This window comes from Pseudophryne corroboree, chromosome 4 (assembly GCF_028390025.1).
Source record: "Pseudophryne corroboree isolate aPseCor3 chromosome 4, aPseCor3.hap2, whole genome shotgun sequence".
Lineage (NCBI taxonomy): Eukaryota > Metazoa > Chordata > Amphibia > Anura > Myobatrachidae > Pseudophryne > Pseudophryne corroboree.
Genome location: NC_086447.1, coordinates 927,582,518 through 927,609,868, shown reverse-complemented (window position 1 = coordinate 927,609,868; position 27,351 = coordinate 927,582,518). Strand labels below are relative to the sequence as shown.

Here is a 27,351-nt window from a genome sequence, read left to right as displayed (position 1 = left end):
GACTCGGCACTGCATATCATTCACTAGAATGGACTCTGCATTGCATATCGGTCACTAGAATGGACTCTGCATTGCATATCGGTCACTAGAATGGACTCTGCATTGCATATCGGTCACTAGAATGGACTCTGCATTGCATATCGGTCACTAGAATGGCCTCTGTGTTACATATTGGTCACTAGAATGGTCTCTGCACTGCATATCAGTCACTAGAATGGCCTTGTGTTACATATCGGTCACTAGAATGGTCTCTGCATTGCATGTCCTTGTCCATTTAAATGGGCATTATTTAAAAAAAAAAGTTAGAATATTATTTAATTTAATAATATTTAAATGTAATACTTTAATAAAAAATGAGTAAATAATTAAAAAAGTGTCATCACTGGTATACACCGGAAACATGCAATGGGTCATGAAAGGATTAAAGTACTGTAAAAAAAAACAACAAAAAAAAAACTTTTTTTTGTTCAAACATTTATTTTATGTTAAACTTCTGTAGTGTATTTTCTTACCAACAGCCCCGGTGACATAAACCAGCTGCCAGCGTGAGAACTGCTGATCTTACACACAACGCCGTATAGGATTCTGGGCACTGTCGTGCTAAAATAAGTGTGCAGTAAAAGTTGTGCACATCAGCCAAAAACAGAGGGTAGTGATATAAAAAAGTTAACTGCGAGTCCACCAGGAAATTATAAGGAGAATGCACATGACGTGGTTCATTCTGTAACACACAGCAAACTGTCTCCCAGAACCATCACACAGCATTCCGCCGGACAATGGACCTCCGAGAGGAGTGTCCAAAAACAGTCCCCAGTTGTACCCACAGAAACGCAGTAACATGATTAATCTGATGCTGAGAACTGCGTCACAGGAATAACGCTCAAACCCGTCCCGTTACCGTTATCACTAAGGGGGGAATGGAGCCGGAGATTATAGAGTACTACATGGTAACAATTATACAGACAGCCCAGGAGACCTCTCTGCTCCGGCGTCAGTCAGACTATGAGGTAGACACACTAGAGGAGGGAGACTGAGATACACCGATTCCTGTTTTCTAGTCCGTTCTTTACATTTCTCGCTGGGCATAGTGTTTAACCCCCGCAGGTTCTGTAAATAGCTCAATTTATAATGACAAGACGGAGGTTGGAGGAGAAAAACGTTCCTTCAGAATTCATCTTTAATGGTGAAATGCGGTTGATCTTCGGGCTTGAAGTCCGGGTTGGGGCCGCCGCCCTCGGTCAGAATGCGCCTGGCCATGTAGCCGACAATCTTGTATTTTTTCTTGTACACGTTCTCAAAAATGTCGTCCAAAGACTTCAGTTGTTCCTCGGAGAGTCCAGCCTGAAGTAATAACAACACAAGGTGGAATAAAAGCCCAGATGATACGCTACACAGCAATATGTCTTGTCTAGTGTCATATAATAGCATTGTGCAGAAGGGCTGGTAACTGCATCGCGCAATGAAACGTCATGACAAGGACGCAGCTAGAATGCATTCAACGGTCTAGTCTTCCCTTCACACATATTGTGTCCACTGTAACCCCACTCCTTTCCAACGCAGATTTCTTCTTCATCCTACGCCACAAATGCACTTCCCATAGCAACCTCCAAATTCTAACAGTTCTGTCTTTATCCCCTCACTAACCCTCGCTGAGCCTTCTCACTTCCCCCAACTCACTGCACCCTCTCACTACATCTAACTCACTGCGTCTTCTCACTCCCACAAGTCACTACATACAACTCACTGCACCCTCTCACTACATCTAACTCACTCCCCCCAACTCACTATGCCCAACTCACTGCACCCTCTCACTACATCTAACTCACTCCTCCCAACTCACTATGCCCAACTCACTGCACCCTCTCACTACATCTAACTCACTCCCCCCAACTCACTATGCCCAACTCACTGCACCCTCTCACTCCCCCCAACTCACTATGCCCAACTCACTGCACCCTCTCACTACATCTAACTCACTCCTCCCAACTCACTATGCCCAACTCACTGCACCCTCTCACTACATCTAACTCACTCCTCCCAACTCACTGCACCCTCTCACTACATCTAACTCACTCCCCCCAACTCACTATGCCCAACTCACTGCACCCTCTCACTACATCTAACTCACTGTGTCTTCTCACTCCCACAAGTCACTACATCCAACTCACTGCACCCTCTCACTACATCTAACTCACTCCCCCCAACTCACTATGCCCAACTCACTGCACCCTCTCACTACATCTAACTCACTCCCCCCAACTCACTATGCCCAACTCACTGCACCCTCTCACTACATCTAACTCACTCCCCCCAACTCACTATGCCCAACTCACTGCACCCTCTCACTACATCTAACTCACTGCGTCTTCTCACTCCCACAAGTCACTACATCCAACTCACTGCACCCTCTCACTACATCTAACTCACTCCCCCCAACTCACTATGCCCAACTCACTGCACCCTCTCACTACATCTAACTCACTCCCCCCAACTCACTCACTGCACCCTCTCACTACATCTAACTCACTCCCCCCAACTCACTATGCCCAACTCACTGCACCCTCTCACTACATCTAACTCACTGCGTCTTCTCACTCCCACAAGTCACTACATCCAACTCACTGCACCCTCTCACTACATCTAACTCACTCCCCCCAACTCACTATGCCCAACTCACTGCACCCTCTCACTACATCTAACTCACTCCCCCCAACTCACTATGCCCAACTCACTGCACCCTCTCACTACATCTAACTCACTCCCCCCAACTCACTATGCCCAACTCACTGCACCCTCTCACTCCCCCCAACTCACTATGCCTAACTCACTGCACCCTCTCACTACATCTAACTCACTGCGTCTTCTCACTCCCACAAGTCACTACATCCAACTCACTGCACCCTCTCACTACATCTAACTCACTCCCCCCAACTCACTATGCCCAACTCACTGCACCCTCTCACTACATCTAACTCACTCCCCCCAACTCACTATGCCCAACTCACTGCACCCTCTCACTACATCTAACTCACTCCCCCCAACTCACTATGCCCAACTCACTGCACCCTCTCACTACATCTAACTCACTGCGTCTTCTCACTCCCACAAGTCACTACATCCAACTCACTGCACCCTCTCACTACATCTAACTCACTCCCCCCAACTCACTATGCCCAACTCACTGTACCCTCTCACTACGCCTTCTCACTCCCCCAAGTCACTACATCCAACTCACTGTGCCCAACTCACTGCACCCTCTCACTACATCTAACTCACTGCGTTTTCTCACTCCCACAAGTCACTACATCCAACTCACTGCACCCTCTCACTACATCTAACTCACTCCCCCCAACTCACTATGCCCAACTCACTGCACCCTCTCACTACGCCTTCTCACTCCCCCAAGTCACTACATCTAACTCACTGTGCCCAACTCACTGCACCCTCTCACTACATCTAACTCACTGGAGGAGATTCAAATGTTTGAAAAGTCAGTTGGGAGCCTGTTTTTTCATATCTAATAGACAGGAAAAAACAGACACCCAAATGACTTTTCAAACATTTGAATCTCCCCCACTGCGTCTTCTCACTCCCCCCAACTATCTGCACCCTCTCACTACGCCTTCTCACTCCCCCAAGTCACTACATCCAACTCACTGCGCCTTCTCACTCCCCCAAGTCACTACGTCCAACTCACTGCGCCTTCTCACTCCCCCAAGTCACTACGTCCAACTCACTGCTCCTCCTCACTCCCCCAAGTCACTACGTCCAACTCACTGCGCCTTCTCACTCCCCCAAGTCACTACGTCCAACTCACTGCGCCTTCTCACTCCCCCAAGTCACTACATCCAACTCACTGCGCCTTCTCACTCCCCCAAGTCACTACGTCCAACTCACTGCGCCTTCTCACTCCCCCAAGTCACTACGTCCAACTCACTGCGCCTTCTCACTCCCCCAAGTCACTACATCCAACTCACTGCGCCTTCTCACTCCCCCAAGTCACTACATCCAACTCACTGCGCCTTCTCACTCCCCCAAGTCACTACGTCCAACTCACTGCGCCTTCTCACTCCCCCAAGTCACTACGTCCAACTCACTGCGCCTTCTCACTCCCCCAAGTCACTACGTCCAACTCACTGCGCCTTCTCACTCCCCCAAGTCACTACGTCCAACTCACTGCGCCTTCTCACTCCCCCAAATCACTACGTCCAACTCACTGCTCCTCCTCACTCCCCCAAGTCACTACGTCCAACTCACTGCGCCTTCTCACTCCCCCAAGTCACTACGTCCAACTCACTGCACCTTCTCACTCCCCCAAGTCACTACGTCCAACTCACTGCGCCTTCTCACTCCCCCAAATCACTACGTCCAACTCACTGCTCCTTCTCACTCCCACCTACTCAATGTGCCCAACTCACTGCACCCTCTCACTACATCTAACTCACTGCGTCTTCTCATTCCTCCCAACTCACTGTCCCCAACTAAATGTGTGTAATATATATATAAAAAAATAGGATTTCAATTACCTACCGGTAAATCCTTTTCTCGTAGTCCATTTAGTACCATGAGGTATAGACGGGTCCTCCAGGAGCCATGGGCACTTTAAGAATTTGATAGTGTGGGCTGGCTCCTCCCTCTATGCCCCTCCCACCAGATTCAGTCTAGAAACTGTGCCCGAGGAGACGGACATACTTTGAGAGAAGGATAGATAAGGATAGTGGTGAGATTCCGAACCAGCACACACAAACAAGAGGAAAGCCAAGCTAACCAGACTTGAAAACAGGAACAGCAACAGCTGAATCAAACAACAATACTTAACCAAGTAACAGTGCAGGAAGTACGAAGCACCGGGCAGGCGCCCAGTATCCTACTACGGGAGGGAGAGTGCTGAGGTTCCTGCAGAACTGATTGACCAAACTGAAGGTCCTCAGAGGCCAAAGTATCGAACTCATAGAACTTAGCAAATGTGTTCGAACCAGACCAAGTAGCTGCTCGGCGGAGCTGTAAAGCCGAGACACTGCGGGCAGCCGCCCAAGAAGAACCCACCGACCTGGTAGAGTGGGTCTGTACAAATTTTGGAATAGGCAATCCTGCCGTGGAATCAGCATGCTGGATAGTGAGCTTAATCCAGCGTGCAATGGACTGCTTAGACATCCAATCTTATTTGGATCATAAAGAACAAACAGCGCGTCCGATTTTCTGTGACGAGCTGTTCTCTTTACATACACCTTCAAAGCCCTCACAAGATCCAAAGACTTTGAAGTAGCAGTGGTGTCGGCAACCACTGGAATCATAATAGGTTGGTTGATGTGAAACGCAGACACCACTTTAGGAAGAAATTGCTGACGAGTTCTGAGTTCAGCTCTGTCCTCATGGAAAATCAAATAGGGGGTCTTGTGAGACAATGCCCCCAGCTCTGACACACGTCTTGCTGAAGCCAAGGCCAACAGTGTGACAGTCTTCCACATAAGATATTTTATGTCTACCTCCGGTAATGGTTCAATCAAGTTCGATTGGAGGTACTGCAGCACCAAATTGAGATCCCAAGGTGCCGTGGGAGGCACAAAGGGAGGTTGGATGTGCAGAACAACTTTCAAGAACGTCTGGACCTCAGGGAGAGAAGCCAATTGTTTCTGAAAGAAAATGGACAAGGCCGAAATCTGTACTTTTATGGAGCCCAGACGTAGGCCCACATCCACACCTGACTACAGAAAAAGCTTTCTGCTCTCACACCAAGGGACGTGTTTCTTCCAAATACGGTGGTAATGTTTAGATGTTACCCCCTTCCTGGCTTGGATCATAGGGCGTCATTCCGAGTTGATCGCTCGCTAGCTGTTTTTAGCAGCCGTGCAAACGCTATGCCGCCTCCCACTCGGAGTGTATTTTAGCTTAGCAGAAGTGCGAACGAAAGGATCGCACAGCGGCTACAAAATAATTTTGTGCAGTTTCAGAGTAGCTTCAGACCTACTCAGCGCTTGCGATCACTTCAGACTGTTCAGTTCCTGTTTTGACGTCACGAACACGCCCTGCGTTCGGCCAGCCACGCCTGTGTTTCTCCTGGCACGCCTGCGTTTTTCCCGAACACTCCCAGAAAATGGTCAGTTGACACCCAGAAACGCCCACTTCCTGTCAATCACTCTGCGGCCACCAGTGCGACTGAAAAGTTTTGCTAGACCTTGTGTGAAACTACATCGGCTGTTGTGAAAGTGTGTCGCGCGTGCGCATTGCGCCGCATACGCATGCACAGAATTGCCGTTTTTTTTTGTATCATCGCTGCGCAGCGAACATTTTCAGCTAGCGATCAACTCGGAATGACCCCCATAGTCGGGATAACCTTGTCAGGGATCCCTCTCCTGGCTAGAATCAGCCGTTCAACTTCCATGCCATCAAATGTAGCCACGGTAAGTCCTGACAGACGAACGGGCCCTGTTGCAGAAGATCCTCGCGAAGAGGTAGAGGCCACGGATCTTCGAGGAACATCTCCAGAAGGTCCGCATACCAGACCCTTCTTGGCCAGTCCGGAGCAATGAGTATTGATTGAAAAAGTATAAATGCTACTTTAATACAAAATATTGACCACAAAACTGAGGCCCTTTGGGTCACCATAGAAACCGGGGAGAAGGACATTATTCGCATTGGGGTGATCTATAGACCACCAGGCCAGGGGCAGGATTTGGACAGGAACCTATTGTTGGACATCACTAAAACGGCTTTAAAGGGAGAAGTCATAATTATGGGAGACTTTAATTTACCTGACGTAAATTGGGAGGGGTCTTTTGCAAGTTCAGCTACAAGTGGCAAATTTCTACATTCCTTACAGGGAGCATCTCTCAAGCAATTGGTGAGGGAGCCAACTCGCAAAGACTCAATATTAGATTTAATTCTTACAAATGGAGACAGGATATCAGACATATATGTGGGTGAGCACCTGGGATCCAGTGATCATCAAGCAGTATGGTTTAGTATAAAGACAGGATCCAACTCCTGTCACACAAAAACAAAGGTGTTGGATTTTAGAAATGCTGACTTTGCAAAAATGGGGAGATGTTTAAGTGATTCATTGGCGGACTGGAAGAACTTGGAAGGAGTGCTGGAGAGGTGGGAAAAACTAAAAAGTGCAATACTAAGTGCAACTGATCTTTGTATCAAAAGGGTTAGGAAAAGCACCAGGAAAAGGAAGCCAGTGTGGTTCACCAAAGAAGTATCAACTAGTGTGAAAGCAAAAAAGATGGCTTTTAGGAAATACAAACAGACTCAAAATAATAATGACAAAGAGGTGTATCTGGACAGACGGAAGGATGCTAAGAAAGTGATCAGACGTGCAAAGGCAGAAGCCGAGGAGAAAATGGCCCAGTCAGTAGATAAAGGGGCAAAACGTTTTTTAAGTATATAAGTGAAAGGAGAAAATCAAATGGAGGAATAATAAGACTTAAGACAGAGAGTGAGCATTTGGTGGAGGGAGATAAGGCAATAGCAGATCACCTAAATAATTATTTTTGCTCAGTATTTACTACAGAAGAAGGGATGGGGCCACAGTTAAATTGCAAGGACATTCATAAAAATAAGATAGATGAAAGTACATTTAGACAGAACTTTCACAACTAAAAGTGGATAAATCAATGGGGCCAGATGGGATACACCCAAGGATACTAAAAGAGCTAAAAGATGTGCTGGTGGCACCATTAACAGAATTATTTAACCAGTCACTAAATACAGGTGCCATTCCAGAGGACTGGAAAAGAGAAAATGTAGTTCCGCTGCACAAGAGTGGACGCAAGGAAGAAGCAAGTAACTACAGACCAGTAAGCCTTACATCAGTAGTAGGGAAAGTCATGGAAAAACTATTAAAAGAAAGAGTTGTGGAATATCTTAAATCAAACAACTTACAGGATCCAAAATAGCATGGATTTACTGGTGGGAGATCGTGCCAAACAAATCTTACTGACTTTTTTGACTCTGTGATGAAAATAATTGATCAAGGGGGAGCTGTAGATGTAGCATATCTAGACTTTAGTAAGGCATTTGCCACTGTCCCACATCGCAGACTGCTAAATAAACTTGAAAGCCTGGGGGTGGATTATAAATCAGTTAAATGGATAAGAACCTGGTTGCAGGATAGGAAACAGACAGTTGTAGTAAATGGAGTGCAATCTATGGTGGGAAATGTTACCAGTGGAGTACCCCTGGGATCTGTACTTGGACGAGTTCTCTTTAATATCTTTGTTGGTGACATTGCAAATGGTATTGAAGGGAAAGTATGCCTTTTTGCAGATGACACAAAGATATGCAACAGGGTAGACACAACGGGAGGGGTAAAACAAATGATTGATGACCTAGGTAGGCTTGAGAAATGGTCAAGAACGTGGCAACTACAGTTTAATGCTAAAAAATGCAAAATCATGCACTTGGGTCTCAAAAACCCAAAGGCTAAATATAGTATCAAGGGTACTATAATGGAAACTACTGAGGAGGAAAGGGATTTAGGAGTTACTATTTCAAGTGACTTAAAGGCAGGAAAGCAATGCAACAAGGCAATGAGAAAGGCAAGTCAGATGCTTGGTTGCATAGGGAGAGGAATCAGTAGCAGGAAAAAAGAAGTAATAATGCCACTGTATAGGTCTTGGGTACGGCCCCATCTGGAATACTGTGTCCAGTTCTGGAGACCATATCTCTAGAAGGATATAAATACATTAGAGAGTGTACAAAGAAGGGCAAATAAAATGGTGCATGGCCTACATCACAAAACGTACCCGGAAAGGCTAAAAGATCTTAACATGTATAGTTTGGAGGAGAGAAAAGAAAGGGGGGGGACATGATAGAAACTTTCAAATATACCAAGGGTCTTAACAAAGTTCAGGAGGGAAACATTCTTCAAAGGAAGAGAAGTATTTGAACTCGAGGGCATACACTGAAACTGGAGGGAGGCAGGTTCAGGGGAAATGTATGGAAAAATTACTTCACAGAAAGGGTAGAGGCTAAGACTGTAGAGGAATTTAAACATGCTTGGGATAAGCATATGAACATCCTTACAAAGAATTAAGGTTCAAAAAGGGTTGAGATTACCTAAAGGATAAAAAAAGGGGCAGACTAGATGGAAGTCCAGGGGTGGGCAATTATTTCAGCTGGGGGCCCGCTTAACACTTCCAGCGAATATTCGAGCGCCACACACAAAATACTCAAAAAGAGTCCCCTTTTTACACATTACGGCATACAGTGTGCCCTTTTTACACATTACGGCAGATAGCGTCCCCCTTTTTACACATTACGGCAGACAGCGTCCCCCTTTTTACACATTACGGCAGACAGCGTCCCCCTTTTTACACATTACGGCAGACAGCGTGCCCTTTTTTACACATTACGGCAGACAGCATCCCCCTTTTTACACATTACGGCAGACAGAGTCCCCTTTTTACACATTACGGCAGACAGTGTGCCCTTTTTACACATTACGGCAGACAGCGTCCCCCTTTTTACACATTACGGCAGACAGCGTGCCCTTTTTTACACATTACGGCAGACAACGTCCCCCTTTTTACACATTACGGCAGACAGTCCCCCTTTTTACACATTACAGCAGACAGCGTCCCCTTTTTACACATTAAGGCAGACAGGAAAGAAAGAAAGAAAGAAAGAAAGAAAGAAAGAAAGAAAGAAAGAATTATACTTACTCTCTCCGCTGGCTCAGGCTCCTCGGTGCAGCTTCTGCAGAGATCCCGGGCAAGGAGGAGGAGGGAGTGGGAGGAGGGAGCCGCAGCAGCGCTGTGTAATTGGTGGAGGCGCTGCTGCTGCTGTCCCTCTGCTTCACCACAGGCTGTTCTCCGTCGCTGTGAATGCTGGGATGCGCTTCCCAGCATTCACAGCGGCGGAGGGCAGCCTATGGTGAAGCAGAGGGGCAGCAGCGCCTCTACCAATTACACAGCGCTGCTGCGGCTCCCTCCTCCCCCTCCTTCTCCCCCGTGCTCTCTTCTCCTCAGTCACTGACCGCCGCTCCTGGTCACTGCCCGCTCAGCCTGTCGGGCCGCTTGTCATTGCACTCTGATGGGACACAGCGGGCCAGGCAGGATCGGTCCGCGGGCTGCATCCGGCCTGCGGGCCGCATGTTGCCCACCTCTACTCTATTCCCTGTGACAGAGCAGCATCCCCCCCTCTGAGTCCACCTTCCCCTCCTCCATGTCTGACCCTTCAGCGTCAGAGTCAGACTGCAGGATATGGGCCAGAGTTCGCTTTTGCGGACAAATGGCAGGGGACTGAGACGCTGGTTTGGGGACTAAGTCTCTGATCATAAACTCATTCACAGACTGTCTTAAGTATTGCGTCTCTTTCTCATTAAGGGACAATTTATTAGAAATATTGGAAATCATTCCTTTAATGGAATCCAGCCATGCTGGTTCAGCCCCGCTAGCCTGAGAAGGTGCACTACACTGAGTACATATTAGTGAGCTCCCTGGGGAAGAGGAACACTCTGCCGTACAAGAAACACACTCTTTGCCAGACATATTGTAAATGTGACAGTACACACACACAGGAAAGGTTAAAAGCACAATTAACCCACAAAGAGCCCTTCTAGGGAGACACAGAGGTATAGTGGAGCCAGCACACAGCGCCCTTATTGCTAATGCCAAGCTTAGCCGGGTCGCAGACTAAGTACCCAGATTGGTGACTTAGTACACTAGTAATCGCTCCCCCCTGCTATGACTCCCTGGTGCCGCCACAATGGCCCGCGACCCGCTACCCGGATGCCGGCTTAGTACTCACCACTCTTCTGGCTCTGTTAGGGGTGGCGGTGTGCTGCGGGAATGTACGCTCGCCGTGGTGGGGCTTGCGAATAGTTCCCTCAGGAGCTAGTGTCCTGTCAGCGGGGAACGGGACCATTAACCCTTCAAGAGGTTAAGCCATCCCCCCCCCTAAGTCCCACAAAGCAGGCAGGCTGGTGCCAACCAGTCCTGCCTGAAAACCCCTCACCCACCCCTCATTCCTAGCCCAACTCATACACTGGCCACACCACATCCACCATCCAACCTCACTCTGCTCAGCCCCCCAAACACACCCTTTTCTCTACACCACGCACATTCTATGTACCCCTTCCACAACAAACTAAACACCAAACATTTTTCCTTCACCTCCCTCCACAATGCAGCATGCAATATATACAACACCTACCACGTACACACTATGACCCTCAACACGGATTATATCTACCCATCACAACAACAGTTACCCCACAACACTATCCGTCTACCCTACAAGTAACCACATGCACTACACACCTATTTACAGCCCCACTCCACACAATCAACTTAACACACCCTACCACCACTCCAAAAATCACACAACATTCTTCATCCTGCACAAACCCTATCATAAGACACCACAACCCAAAACTCATAACTACTACGCCCCAACCCCTAATCCACCTACCTTTACACAAGTACAGTACCTATGCACCCCCTCGACCATGCCCAACACCCCCATTTAAAACCAACCATACACCAAACCACACACACACACACGTACACACACACACACACACCCTTCATTCAGACTCACACATTCACATCCTCCACACAGGACAACCGCCACCACTGACTACAGCTACAGAGACCTTTTTACACTACATCTCTACAATAACAACCCCATCCACATGCCCCCTTCTATAACCACACAGACAACCACACGCACACCCTTCACCACCATCCCTCACCACAAGCAGTCACAACCTACATCGCAGTCCCACAGCCACACGTTAACATGTCATTTACAGCCACATTCTGTACAGCCTCCCCTGAAGACACTGTTAGTGTTCCTTCTAGGCTGTTTCAGCGGGGTGCTGCACCCTGCCCATTTTTGAAATGTGAAAATGCACCCGGCCCTTTTTCAGTGCACCCTGCAGGACCATAAATTGCCCCCTTGTATACAGAATGTAACAGTCAGAGTGCATGTTACAATGTAGTGGTCTACTCCTTGCCTACCTCTGAAATTGGAAACAATTTCTATCCTTAATGAACTGGATGGCAGAGGAGGGGCTGTAAGTGGCATCACTGCTGTGGCTGCCGGCATAACACAGCATGCTGATAAAGAGGGAAAGAACAGGGTAAGCAGTGGGCATGTACTGCTTACAGTATTTCCCTAGTAGAAGAACAGACTTTTATTTTGTACCTATATTGTATATTTTAACCCTCTGCTTAATTTTTCTGTTTTATAACACATAAGGATTATAACTACTTCAGCACTGGAGGAGACATTTATTATTATCTACTTATTATGTATATGCTACAGCCGTTCTTTCAAGAAGACTGGACATATACAGCATTTTTCTCATTACAGATGTTGGGTGTTACATGGGTGTCCTATATGTTTGTAGGGGTAAATGATACATTAAGTGGAAAATATATGTATAAAAACTATAAACATATGCGCTATGCTTTGTGCACAGAGTCACATCAAAAATGTGCCCTTCAAAATTAAAATGTGCCCTCCTCAATGATCAGCACCCTGCCCTAAAAAAATCCTAGAGTGAACACTACACTGTTCACCCACTCACAAGACCCTGCACCCCATTCACCATCACATTCCCTTTTGTCGTACTACATCTACCCACGAACAAACCTCCCATTCCACCAACACAAACTATACAACTACTATTCTACACCTTCACTTTTCAGTAGAGATTACGGGGCCGTAGCCCCTTACGACGGTGTGAAGAGCTGCCCGTAGGGCGCGATGAATCACCTAGTATATATATATATATATATATATAAATGTATATATATATATTGGTACCCCCCTATAGATATATATATATATAGAGAGAGAGAGAGAGAAGAGGGGGTGGGGCGTGCAGGAGAGAGATAGGGTATCAGGTAGAGAGAGTCAGGGACACAGAGAGAGACGGGGGTGAAAGAGAGGGTGTCAGGAAGAGAGACAGAGAGGGGTGAGAGAGAGGGTGTCAGGGAAAGTAAGGGAATGAAAGAAAGAGAGGGAAGGGTGAGAGAGTGTCAGGAGAGAGAAAGAGGGTGTCCATGAAAGTGAGTAAATGAGACGGCAGAGCAAGAGGGTGTCATGGACAGAGAGAGAGGGGGTGAGAGAGAGAGTCAGGAAGAGAGTCAGAGAGATGAGAGATTCTGAAGTTTCAAAAACCCATTGCTGTATAACTTAGTACACCACCCATGTCACAATCTGAAGATAAGCGGCCCCACTGACTTCTGGGGGCGCAGGTGAGTCTTCAACATGCGCGGGGGTGGGCCTATTATTCCATATTTTCCAGGGGGGGGGGGGGGGTGTTACTTCTGCGGGGGTGTCTCCGCAGACTGGGGTTCCTGAAACTAGAGCGTCCCAGTTTTCGGGTACCTGGGTAAAGCTGGTCTGGCCTTTGGTTCCGGAGGTATCAGGGGTCAAAGGTAAAAAAAATGCTACCCAGGAAGCTGGACTTAGGCTCTGGGGTGGAGCTGGCGCCGGGACCCGGTGCTTGAAGTCAGATATCTCTGGTTCTATTGGAGATAGAAACTTGGGGGCAGATTTAAGAACGTGCGCTATGTGCTTTTTGCACATTGCGCACGCTAACTGCTGCTGTTTCCGCCTCGCCGCAATGTATGATGAGGCTTACCACGGGTTTTTAAGGAAGGCACTATGCACATGCAGCAAGTTCGTCTGCGACGCTGTGCCAGTAGGAAGTTGATGCCTACCAGAGGGATGCGGTCAACATCCCGCTGGACGGGATCCCGGCGGTCGAAATACCGACGCCGGAATCCCGACCACCACAATCCCGACATATTCTCCCTCCGTGGGTGTCCACGACACCCATAGAGGGAGAATATAATAGTGTGCCGAGCGTAGCGAGGCACTGTGCCCGCAAGGGGCTGCGTTCCGCTCGCCACCCCTGTCGGGATTGTGTGGTCGGGATTCCGGCGTCGGTATTTCGACCGCCGGGATCCCGTCCAGCGGGATTACGTACTGATCCCCTACCAGATGTATTACCGATGAGATGGCCCCTCACCACACGTTATGTCCCTTGTGTCTCTTCGCCAGGTCGGCGCTGGCGTTGGCCGTGTTTTACAGGTTTTTTTTTGTCCGTTAAAATAACTTTATTGTTCGCCGCCATCACGTCTCCCCTGCGGCCCCTGACGTCACCCCCACACGTCTCCTCAATGCCCGGCACCGTGTGGCGTCCTCACAGCCTAACCGCGCACGCAGGGCTCACTGGGATTTGAGGTGACGGCGCATGCGTGCTACTACAGCTTGCGGCGATAACAGTCTGGCCGATGTGGGAGGATGCGTGTCACGGGACAGGTGACATAGCGCCCTCCCACACCGGCGGGGGCCTGTTTAGTACATTGGGCGGGAACGGGCGTATGACCACGATAATGTGGTGATACGCCCCCAGGCACATAACGTCCGTTAGGACGTTTTTCATACATCCCCCCCTTGGTTCTGGGATCCTCTGGAAGATGAGGGTCTCAGCTAAATTCTATGTTTTACAAAACCGGAGATATCTGGTCGAGAAGCTAAATTAACGGTTCCTGGGCAGCGAGCTTATTTCCCCATAGATAATCCATGTGACCACCCTCCGTGCTTCGCAGCCGGATATCTCCGCCATCACTGGTCCTATCAAGCGGGAAATGGTTCCAGAAAGCTGGGACTCTCTTCTTTCAGGGGACACCCAGGTGGTTGGGATCGGTCTGGAACTGCCGGACTGGGAAAGAAACCGCTGCAAGGCTCCTCCTGGAGTCCGTCTCAAGTCAGTGAAAAATGCGGTTTTATACCTTTGCACCTGGATATCGGCTGGAAGGGGTCACAGGTGAGCACATGGAGCCAGAGACGATGGAGGAGAGGTGCACCCCTTCTGGGCAGGAGCCCGGCGGCAGCTGACTCCACTGTCTCCAGCTGTCCCGTCCCTTCCCCACGAGGTATGCGCCTTATGTCACTATTGATAAAATGGGGTGGGGCGCTAATTCTCTTTCTGGCAGAGGGCACCAAAAAGTCTAGTTGGGCTCTGGGGGAGGTGGATAGTTTAAATACTTACTCCGTCCAGTGTTGGGATCTCCAGTGTCATGTGACCGCTGGTATAACATACTGAACCCGCCTAAATATACAGTAAGTTTAGCAGGTCAAATGTAAGTGACTAGGAGAAGTGACGGTAAGTGTGCCAGCGATAGAGTAATGACACAGATACGTGATGGATACTCCTAATACCAGGGTCAGCTTCATGCGGCCTCCTACTCTGTATCCATGTGTACCAGCACGCAGATTGTCAGCTCACTTGGTCAGTAAAATGTTGCCTGAACAAATCTACAGTTCATACATATTAAGCAGAAACACTTAGAATAGTGAATAAAAGGTGAAACTAATCTGAGATCTGCTGCCACAGATACAGAACTCCAAATAGCGTTGTAAGATCCGCGCTGGTGTCCTGACCACAGTTACCCCGGTCAGAGATGCAGCTGGTCGCGCGGCCTGCGTCTTACACCGTGTTTCCAGCGGGAATATCTCACTACTCTGTATCATCACACACTGAGAAACAGCTCCTGTATAGATGGTAGTTACTGACGTCTTATTTCTTACCGTATCGTGAGTGAGATCTTCCGGCTCCAGCGACATTTTGGCAACAGCGCGTGAGGAATCCTTTCCCGCAAGTGCGTTATATGGAGCTCCCTTCCCATAGAACTCTGCCCAGTAACAGGGGACATAAAGACACATTCTCTTGTTAGTAACTTGTGTGGGTTACATGCAGAGGAAGGCCGTATTTACCCAGCATGCAGACATAATAATGTATTTGTACCCCCTCTTATTCCTTTATGGCGACAGCATAAAGCATGGTGATGGCGGTAGCTCTATACAGTCATAGCGATACATGCAGAGGAAGGACGTATTTACCCAGCATGCAGATATAGTAATGTATTTATACCCCCTCTTATTCCTTTATGGCGACAGCATAAAGCATGGTTGTGGCGGTAGCTTTGTACAGTCTTAGCGATACATGCAGAGGAAGGCCGTATTTACCCAGCATGCAGACATAATAATGTATTTGTACCCCCTCTTATTCCTTTATGGCGACAGCATAAAGCATGGTTGTGGCGGTAGCTTTGTACAGTCTTAGCGATACGTGCAGTGGTAGGACAGTTACCTTTTCCTGATGACACATCGAACACAGTTCCCTTCACTGCCATGTATATCGGCTGGTCACCCTATGGAGAATACAATGATATGCTCTGCTGAAAAATATCTATACTAGAAAGAATAGATTGTAAATGTCATCACCTAATGCTCGCTGGGACTACGCAGCAATGCTCGCCGGGACTACGCAGTAATGCTCGGCCGGGACTACTCAGCAATGCTCGGCCGGGACTACTCAGCAATGCTCGGCCGGGACTACGCAGTAATGCTCGGCCGGGACTACGCAGCAATGCTCAGCCGGGACTACGCAGTAATGCTCGGCTGGGCAAAGCAATTATGGTCTCCGGGACTACGCAGTAATTCTCGCTGGGACTACGTAGTAATGCTCACTGGGACTACGAGCTACCAGCCCGTCTAAATGACGGCACATTGTCACGCCCAGAGAGTTCGGGATTAGCCGTGTAAACTAGCTAAACATGACCAAAGTAATGGGTGCAACGCAAAAAGTCCAGTGCTCAATCCGGTCACTTGTCGCTTATTTCTCGCCAGCATGTGTACCGTCAGCTCTACAGTGTGACATAGTGTGTACCGTCAGCTCTACAGTGTGACATAGTGTGTACCGTAGCTTTACAATGTGACAAAGCGTGTACTGTCAGCTCTACAGCGTGACATAGCGTGAACCGTCAGCTCTACAGTGTGACATAGGTTGTACCGTCAGCTTTACAATGTGACAAAGCGTGTACTGTCAGCTCTACAGCGTGACATAGTGTGTACCGTCAGCTTTACAATGTGACAAAACGTGTACTGTCAGCTCTACAGCGTGACATAGTGTGTACCGTCAGCTCTACAGTGTGACATAGTGTGTACCGTCAGCTTTACAATGTGACAAAGCGTGTACTGTCAGCTCTACAGCGTGACATAGTGTGTACCGTCAGCTCTACAGTGTGACATAGTGTGTACCGTCAGCTCTACAGTGTGACATAGTGTGTACCGTCAGCTCTACAGTGTGACATAGTGTGTACCGTCAGCTCTACAGTGTGACATAGTGTGTACCGTCAGCTCTACAGTGTGACATAGTGTGTACAGTCAGCTCTACAGTGTGACATAGTGTGTACCGTAGCTTTACAATGTGACAAAGCGTGTACTGTCAGCTCTACAGCGTGACATAGTGTGTACAGTCAGCTCTACAGTGTGACATAGTGTGTACTGTCAGCTCGACAATGTGACAGGGTGTGTACCGGCAGCTCTACAGTGTGACATAGTGTGTTCCATCAGCTCTACAGTGTGACATAGTGTGTACTGTCAGCAAGACAATGTGATAGGGCGTGTACCGTCAGCTTTACAATGTGACAAATCGTGTACCGTCAGCTCTACAGTGTGACATAGTGTGTACCGTCAGCTCTACAGTGTGACATAGTGTGCACCGGCAGCGCCACAGTGTGACATAGTGTGTACCATCAGCTCTACAATGTGACATAGTGTGCACCGGCAGCCCTACAGTGTGACATAGCGTGTACAGTGTGATATAACGTGTACCAACAGCGCTACAGTGTGACATAGCGTGTACAGTGTGATATAGCGTATACCAACAGCGCTCCAGTGTGACATAGCGTGAACCGGCAGCACTACAGTGTAACATAGCGTGTACCGGCAGCACTACAGTGTGACATAGCATGTACCGGCAGCACTACAGTGTGACATAGCGTGTACCGGCAGCTTTACAGTGTGACCTAGCGAGTACCGGTAGCTCGACAGTGTGATATAGTGTGTACCGGCAGCGCTACAGTGTGACATAGCATGTACCGGCAGCTCTACAGTGTGACATAGCGTGTACCGGCAGCTCTACAGTGTGACATAGCATGTACCGGCAGCTCTACAGTGTGACATAGCGTGTACCGGCAGCTCTACAGTGTGACATTGCATGTACAGTATGACATAGCGTGTACGGACAGCCCTACAGTGTGACATAGCGTGTAACTGCAGCCCTACAGTGTGACATAGCGTGTACCGTCAGTGCTACAGTGTGACATAGCGTGTACAGTGTGACATAGCGTATAACGGCAGCTTTACAGTGTGACCTAGCGAGTACCGGCAGCTCTACAGTGTGACATAGCGTATAACGGCAGCTCTACAGTGTGACATAGTGTGTATAGTGTGACATACCGTGTACCGGCAGCCCTACAGTGTGACATAGAGTGTACAGTGTGACATAGCGTGTACCGGCAGCCCTACAGTGTGACATAGAGTGTACAGTGTGACATAGCGTGTACCGGAAGCTACAGTGTGACATAGTGTGTACACTGTGACATAGCGTGTACCGGCAGCTCTACAGTGTGATATAGTGTGACACAGTGTGTACAGTGTGACATAGCATGTACCGGCAGCACTACAGTGTGACATAGCGTGTATAGTGTGACACAGCATGTACCGGCAGTACTACAGTGTGACATAGTGTGTACAGTGTGACATAGCGTGTACTGGCAGCCCTACAGTGTGACATAGCGTGTACCGGCAGCACTACAGTGTGACATAGTGTGTACAGTGTGACATAGCGTGTACTGGCAGCCCTACAGTGTGACATAGCGTGTACCGGCAGCACTACAGTGTGACATAGTGTGTACAGTGGGACATAGCGTGTACCGGCAGCGCTACAGTGTGACATAGTGTGTATAGTGACATGTGTGACATAGTGTGTATAGTGTGACATAGCGTGTACCGGCAGCCCTACAGTGTGACATAGAGTGTACAGTGTGACATAGCGTGTACCGGAAGCTACACTGTGACATAGCGTGTACCAGCAGCAGTACAGTGTAACATAGCGTGTACCGGAAGCACTACAGTGTGACATAGTGTGTATAGTGTGACATACCGTGGACCGGCAGCCCTACAGTGTGACATAGCGTGTACCGGAAGCTACAGTGTGACATAGCGTGTACCGGAAGCTACAGTGTGACATAGCGTGTACCGGAAGCTACAGTGTGACATAGCGTGTACTGGCAGCCCTACAGTGTGACATAGCGTGTACCGGCAGCACTACAGTGTGACATAGTGTGTACAGTGGGACATAGCGTGTACCGGCAGCGCTACAGTGTGACATAGTGTGTATAGTGACATGTGTGACATAGTGTGTATAGTGTGACATAGCGTGTACCGGCAGCACTACAGTGTGACATAGTGTGTACAGTGGGACATAGCGTGTACCGGCAGCGCTACAGTGTGACATAGTGTGTATAGTGACATGTGTGACATAGTGTGTATAGTGTGACATAGCGTGTACCGGCAGCTCTACAGTGTGACATAGTGTGTATAGTGACATGTGTGACATAGTGTGTATAGTGTGACATAGCGTGTACCGGCAGCCCTACAGTGTGACATAGAGTGTACAGTGTGACATAGCGTGTACCGGCAGCACTACAGTGTGACATAGTGTGTATAGTGTGACATAGCGTGTACCGGCAGCACTACAGTGTGACATAGTGTGTATAGTGACATGTGTGACATAGTGTGTATAGTGTGACATAGCGTGTACCGGCAGCCCTACAGTGTGACATAGAGTGTACAGTGTGACATAGCGTGTACCGGAAGCACTACAGTGTGACATAGCGTGTACCGGCAGCACTACAGTGTGACATAGTGTGTATAGTGTGACATAGCGTGTACCGGCAGCACTACAGTGTGACATAGTGTGTATAGTGACATGTGTGACATAGTGTGTATAGTGTGACATAGCGTGTACCGGCAGCCCTACAGTGTGACATAGAGTGTACAGTGTGACATAGCGTGTACCGGAAGCACTACAGTGTGACATAGTGTGTATAGTGTGACATACCGTGGACCGGCAGCCCTACAGTGTGACATAGCGTGTACCGGAAGCTACAGTGTGACATAGCGTGTACCGGAAGCTACAGTGTGACATAGTGTGTACCAGCAGCAGTACAGTGTGATGTAGCGTGTACCGGAAGTGCTACAGTGTGACATAGCGTGTACCGGCATCAGTACCATGCGAATGCACTTTTTTTGCCTTAATCGCTCCGTTGCGAAAATCGTCAACGAGCGAACAGCTCGGAATGACCCCCATAGTCTATAGTGTGACACAGTGTGTACAGTGTGACATAGCGTGTACCGGTAGCACTACAGCGTGACATAGCGTGTATAGTGTGAAATAGCGTGTACCGGCAGCACTACAGTGTGACATAGTGTGTACAGTGTGACATAGCGTGTACCGGCAGCCCTACATTGTGACATAGTGTGTACAGTGTGACATAGCGTGTACCGGCAGCCCTACATTGTGACATAGTGTGTATAGTGACATGTGTGACATAGTGTGTATAGTGTGACATAGCGTGTACCGGCAGCTCTACAGTGTGACATAGTGTGTATAGTGACATGTGTGACATAGTGTGTATAGTGTGACATAGCGTGTACCAGCAGCCCTACAGTGTGACATAGCGTGTACCGGCAGCCCTACATTGTGACATAGTGTGTACAGTGTGACATAGCGTGTACCGGCAGCCCTACATTGTGACATAGTGTGTATAGTGACACATGTGACATAGTGTGTATAGTGTGACATAGCGTGTACCAGCAGCACTACAGTGTGACATAGTGTGTACAGTGTGACATAGCGTGTACCAGCAGCACTACAGTGTGACATAGTGTGTATAGTGACATGTGTGACATAGTGTGTATAGTGTGACATAGCGTGTACCGGCAGCTCTACAGTGTGACATAGTGTGTACAGTATGACATAGCGTGTACCAGCAGCACTACAGTGTGACATAGCGTGTACAGTGTGACATAGCGTGTACAGTGTGACATAGCGTGTACCGGCAGCACTACAGTGTAACATAGCGTGTACCGGCAGCTCTACAGTGTAACATAGCGTGTACCGGCAGCACTACAGTGTAACATAGCGTGTACCGGCAGCTCTACAGTGTGACATAGCGTGTACAGTGTAACATAGCGTGTACCGGCAGCTCTACAGTGTGACATAGCGTGTACAGTGTAACATAGCGTGTACCGGCAGCTCTACAGTGTAACATAGCGTGTACCGGCAGCACTACAGTGTAACATAGCGTGTACCGGCAGCTCTACAGTGTGACATAGCGTGTACAGTGTGACATAGCGTGTACCGGCAGCACTACAGTGTAACATAGCGTGTACCGGCAGCTCTACAGTGTAACATAGCGTGTACCGGCAGCACTACAGTGTAACATAGCGTGTACCGGCAGCTCTACAGTGTGACATAGTGTGTACCGGCAGTGCTACAGTGTAACATAGCGTGTACCGGCAGCACTACAGTGTAACATAGCGTGTACCGGCAGCTCTACAGTGTAACATAGCGTGTACCGGCAGCACTACAGTGTAACATAGCGTGTACCGGCAGCTCTACAGTGTGACATAGTGTGTACCGGCAGCACTACAGTGTAACATAGCGTGTACCGGCAGCACTACAGTGTAACATAGCGTGTACCGGCAGCGCTACAGTGTGACATAGGGGGTTATTCAGAGTTGTTCGCTCGCTAGCTGCTTTTAGCAGCATTGCACACGCTAGGCCGCCGCCCTCTGGGAGTGTATCTTAGCTTAGCAGAATAGCGAACGAAAGGATCACAGTTCTGCTACTAAATAATTCCCTGCAGTTTCTGAGTAGCTCCAGACCTACCCCTAGATTGCAATCACCTCAGTCCGTTTAGTTCCTGTTTTGATGTCACAAACACACCCTGCGTTCGGCCAGCCACTCCCCCGTTTCTCCAGACACTCCCACGTTTTTACCTGACACACCTGCGTTTTCCGCACACACCCAGAAAACGGCCAGTTTCCGCCCAGAAACACCCACTTCCTGTCAATCACACTACGATCACTTCAACAATGAAAATTCTTGGTTCGGACGTGAGTAAATCTACTAAGTTTTGTGCTAAAATACTTAGCGCATGCGCACTGCGTACCATGCGCATTTTCGCCTTAATCTCTCCGTTGCAAAAATCGTCAACGAGCGAACAACTCGGAATGACCCCCTCTGTGAGTAGGTCTGGAGCTACTCAGAAACTGCAAGGAATTATTTAGTAGCAGTTCTGCGAATCTTTCGTTCGCTATTCTGCTAAGCTAAGATTCACTCCCAGAGGGCGGCGGCTTAGCGTGTGCAATGCTGCTAAAAGCAGCTAGCGAGCGAACAACTCGGAATGAGGGCCAACATGCCTGTCCCAGGTGGTAACAGCGTATCAGAGCAGTAACTGATACATGGGCTGACTCCTCCCCCTGCACACTGACTCCTCCCCCACAGCCGGCCTGTATGACACACTAGCTCCTCCCCCTCCAACACAGCCGGCCTGTATGACACACTAGCTCCTCCCCCTCCAACACAGTCGGCCTGTATGACATACTAGCTCCTCCCCCTCCAACACAGCCGGCCTGTATGGCATACTAGCTCCTCCCCCTCCAACACAGCCGGCCTGTACGACACATTAGCTCCTCCCCATCCCCCACAGCCGGCCTGTATGACACATTAGCTCCTCCCCCTCCAACTCAGCCGGCCTGTATGACATACTGGCTCCTCCCCCTCACACTGGCTCCTCCCCATCCCCACAGGCGCCTGTATGACACACTAGCTCCTCCCCTGACTCCTCCCCCACAGCCGGCCTGGCTCGGACACCGCAGCTGGCCACTCACCTGCTTCCCGTTGTAACCGGCCAGGTCCTCGTCAGTGAAGAGCCTGACCGGCTTATGCTGGGGGTGTGGCCGCTGCTGGGAGTCGGGGAGATCCCCCTGTACCTGGCCAGGTATCAGGGTGCTCAGCAGCAAGCCCACCACTGCCCTGAGAGGCGACATATCCGGGACACTTCCGGGAGGGGCGGTGTCTGGCCAGTAACCGAGCCACGCCCACAGGGCTCTAACCCTTTCACTGCCAGCCGTAGACTACATAGGAGTAAAAAAAAATATAGATCTGGTAATGCCGTTATTTTATATATATTACATGCACATGTACTGTACACACACACACACACACACACACACACACACACACACACACACACACACACACGTGTATACACACACATAATGTACATGTATACATATACACACGTGTATACACACACCCATATAATATACATGTATACACACACACACACATAATGTACATGTATACATATACACACACACACACACACACACACACACACACACACACACACCCATATAATATACATGTATACACACACACACACACACACACACACACACACAAACACACACACACGTAAACACACACATATAATATACATGTATACATATACACATACACACACACAAATGTACACACATATATTCAGTTATTTTATATATACATGTACTGTACACACACACACGTGTATACACACGCACGTGTATACACACACATATACATGTATACATATACACACACACAAATGTACACACATATATTCAGTTATTTTATATATACATGTACTGTACACACACACACACACGTGTATACACACACACACACACACACACGTGTATACACACACACGTATACACACACATAATATACATGTATACATATACACACACAAATGTACACACATATATTCAGTTATTTTATATATACATGCACATGTACTGTACACACACATGTGTATACACACACACACACACGTGTATACACACACATATAATATACATGTATACATATACACACACAAATGTACACACACATATATTCAGTTATTTTATATATACACGCACATGTACACACACACACACACACACACACACACACACACACACACACACACACACACACACACACACATAATATACATGTATACATGTACACACACATATATTCAGTTATTTTATATATACATGCACATATACTGTACACACAGACACACAGACATATAATATACATGTATTCATATACACACACACAAATGCATACACATATATTCAGTTATTTTATATATACATGCACATATAGGGGGGGATTCAAATGTGTGAAAAGTCGGTTGGGTGTCTGTCTATTAGATAGGAAAAACAGACTCCCAACTGACTTTTCAAATATTTGAATCTCCCCAAAGTGTACACACACACACACACACACACACACACACACACACACACACACACACACACATATATACACACACACACACACACACAATATATACATACATGTATATATATATATATATATACACACACACATAATATACGTACATGTATATATATATATATATATATACACACACATCCACAGTATGTCGGCACTCAGTGTATAGGTATCCAGCTGCTCCGGTGCCTCTCAAACAGATAAACATCCAGCAAAGAAAAGATGGCACTCAGAGACTATTTTGAAATGGTGAAAGAAGATAACTGTATTGAGATGTTACAGCATCTAACGTTTTCGGAGCAGTTGCCCCGTCCTCAGGATAACATCTACAGCAAAACATACATGGACAACACATACATAAATACCCTTACCTGTCCCTCATGTAAGGTAAGGGTATTTATGTATGTGTTGTCCATGTATGTTTTGCTGTAGATGTTATCCTGAGGACGGGGCAACTGCTCCGAAAACGTTAGATGCTGTAACATCTCAATACAGTTATCTTCTTTCACCATTTCAAAATAGTCTCTGAGTGCCATCTTTTCTTTGCTGGATATATATACACACACACACACACACAAATGTACACACATATTATATATAATATTTATTTCCTGTACAGGTCTGTGCATCACCTGCTGCTGGAGAATCACAAGTCCCAGCATACCAGTGCCAGCTGGGTAGCCTGTCTCAAGTTGGAGAAAAGTTTGTAGAGTCAGAACTACATCTCCCAGCAGCCCCCGGGGCAGGCCCAGTCCCGGCTCACATGATCCCTGTGTCTGGGCAGCAGCTGCTGCAGTGAGAGCAGCACGGGACCTGAGACAGGGAGAGAGCTGCTGCTGCCTGCTGTGCTCCCCCCCCACCCCCCCCTGGTACCCTGCTTCTGCCTGCTGTGCCCCCCCTGGTACCCTGCTTCTACCTGCTGGGCCCCCCCTGGTACCCTGCTGCTGCCTGCTGTACCCTCCCCCTGCCTGGTATCCTGCTGCCTGCGGTGCCCCCCTTGGTACCCTTTGCTGCTGCTGTTGTGCCTCTGGCTGTCCCTGGTACCCTCCTGCTGTTGCTGCCTGCCCAGTGCTATGATCAGGAAGGAGATATCCAGGTCTTACCAGGAGGTAACTACATGCATGTTACATATATGATCACCCTGCAGCAGGTCCTTTATGTGCTGATGATTACATGCCCCAGTGATGTGTCCCATAACACCAGCCGCCTGTAACTGCCCCATCTACCCCACAGGCAGGGTGTGTATGGGCTGTTATCAGCTACTGATGTGTGATATGCACTGTATATACTGTCGCCGATGTATTACATTGTAACTCTGCTGCTGGTTAGATTGTAAGCTCTTGGAAGTAAAGACTGCAGACACTAGGGGTCATGTGTTACTGTGTATCCTGGAGTCACTGTATTATGTCCCGCATCCCCTCGCCTGTTATTGTGGTGTGTGTGTGTGTGTATATATATATATATATATATATATATATATATATGTGGCTGTGTGTTACTCACATGTGACCTCGCCTGTTATTGCGGTGTGTTAGTGTAGTATGTGTGTGTATATATGTGGCTGTGTGTCACTCACATGTGACCTCGCCTGTTATTGCGGTGTGTTAGTGTAGTATGTTTGTGTATATATGTGGCTGTGTGTCACTCACATGTGACCTCGCCTGTTATTGCGGTGTGTTAGTGTAGTATGTGTGTGTATATATGTGGCTGTGTGTTACATGTGACCTCGCCTGTTATTGCGGTGTGTTAGTGTAGTATGTGTGTGTATATATGTGGCTGTGTGTCACTCACATGTGACCTCGCCTGTTATTGCGGTGTGTTAGTGTAGTATGTGTGTGTATATATGTGGCTGTGTTACATGTGACCTCGCCTGTTATTGCGGTGTGTTAGTGTAGTATGTGTGTGTATATATGTGGCTGTGTGTTATTCACATGTGATCACGTCAGTGCCGGCTGCGCTCTCTCACCAGCTGTATGTATATTATACAGTGATAACGCTCAGGCTTGTGTCTGGCTGGAGGTGATAGAGGTGGATGTGGCTCTCATTGCCTAATCAATAATAAATGTGTCCCCGTATCATTACACTGGCCGGTAATGTCACCCTGGCAACACTCTGCAGGAAATGGTGCATTGTGTATATATACTGTGTATGTATATATATATTATATATCTTACGTCCTAGAGGATGCTGGGGACTCCGTAAGGACCATGGGGTATAGACGGGCTCCGCAGGAGATAGGGCACCTAAAAAGAACTTTGACTATGGGTGTGCACTGGCTCCTCCCTCTATGCCCCTCCTCCAGACCTCAGTTAGATCTTGTGCCCAGAGGAGAATGGGTGCACTGCAGAGAGCTCTCCAGAGTTTTCTGTGGAAAAAGAATTTTGTTAGGTTTTTTATTTTCAGGGAGTCCTGTTGGCATCAGGCTCCCTGCATCGTGGGACCGAGGAGAGAGAAGCAGAGCTGGCTTGTAAAGTTGGGCACTGCTTCTAGGCTACTGGACACCATTAGCTCCAGAGGGAGTCGGAACACAGGTCTCACCTGGGGTTCGTCCCGGAGCCGCGCCGCCGTCCTCCTCACAGATGCCGAAGATAGAAGCCGGGTGAGTATGAGAAGGCAAAGAAGACATCATAGGCGGCAGAAGACATCAGATCTTCATGAGGTAAGCGCGCAGCGGTAAGCTGCGCACCATTGCTCCCAGTCACACACACACAAGCAGGCACTGAAGGGTGCAGGGCGCAGGGGGGGGGGGCGCCCTGGGCAGCAATATTCCTCATATTTGGCATTGATAAGCATGGATTAGGCTGTGGCACAGTAAATCCGGTAACCCCCGCCATTTTTCTATAGAAAGTTGATGGGACCGAAGCCTGCCGTCGGGTGGGCGGGGCTTGATCCTCAGCACTAACCAGCGCCATTTTCTCCACAGAGACTGCATGAGGAAACGCTGGCTCCCTGTTCTCTCCCCTGCTGAGCTTCACAGGCTGGAAAAAAGAGGAGGGGGGCACTTTGGCGACGCAGTGAGTGGAGATTACAATTATATATAACAGCGCTATCTGGTCATATATTCCAGTGTTTTTAAGCGCTGGGTGTGTGCTGGCATACTCTATCTCTCTGTCTCTCCTAAGGGCCTGGTT

The 27,351-nt window shown here is 48.3% G+C and overlaps 2 protein-coding genes across 2 annotated transcripts in view; one reads left to right on the top strand and one right to left on the bottom strand.

The window, feature by feature from the left end:
• Positions 1-454: 454 nt before the first annotated feature.
• Positions 455-24,934, bottom strand: NENF (neudesin neurotrophic factor). Its single transcript, XM_063919049.1, has 5 exons — positions 24,853-24,934; positions 22,777-23,022; positions 16,121-16,181; positions 15,559-15,662; positions 455-1,341 (listed from the first exon to the last, which is right to left on the bottom strand). The coding sequence occupies exons 1-5, from the start codon at positions 24,880-24,882 to the stop codon at positions 1,165-1,167; spliced, it is 618 nt and encodes a 205-aa protein (XP_063775119.1). The 5' UTR covers positions 24,883-24,934; the 3' UTR covers positions 455-1,164.
• A 69-nt stretch (positions 24,935-25,003) lies between these two features.
• The window catches only part of PACC1 (proton activated chloride channel 1), a 61,682-nt gene continuing 59,334 nt past the window's right edge, over positions 25,004-27,351 (top strand). Inside the window, exon 1 of the mRNA XM_063919048.1 lies at positions 25,004-25,329. Coding sequence (XP_063775118.1) covers positions 25,294-25,329 — 36 coding nt within the window. The 5' untranslated portion in view covers positions 25,004-25,293. The remainder of the gene's footprint in view (positions 25,330-27,351) is intronic.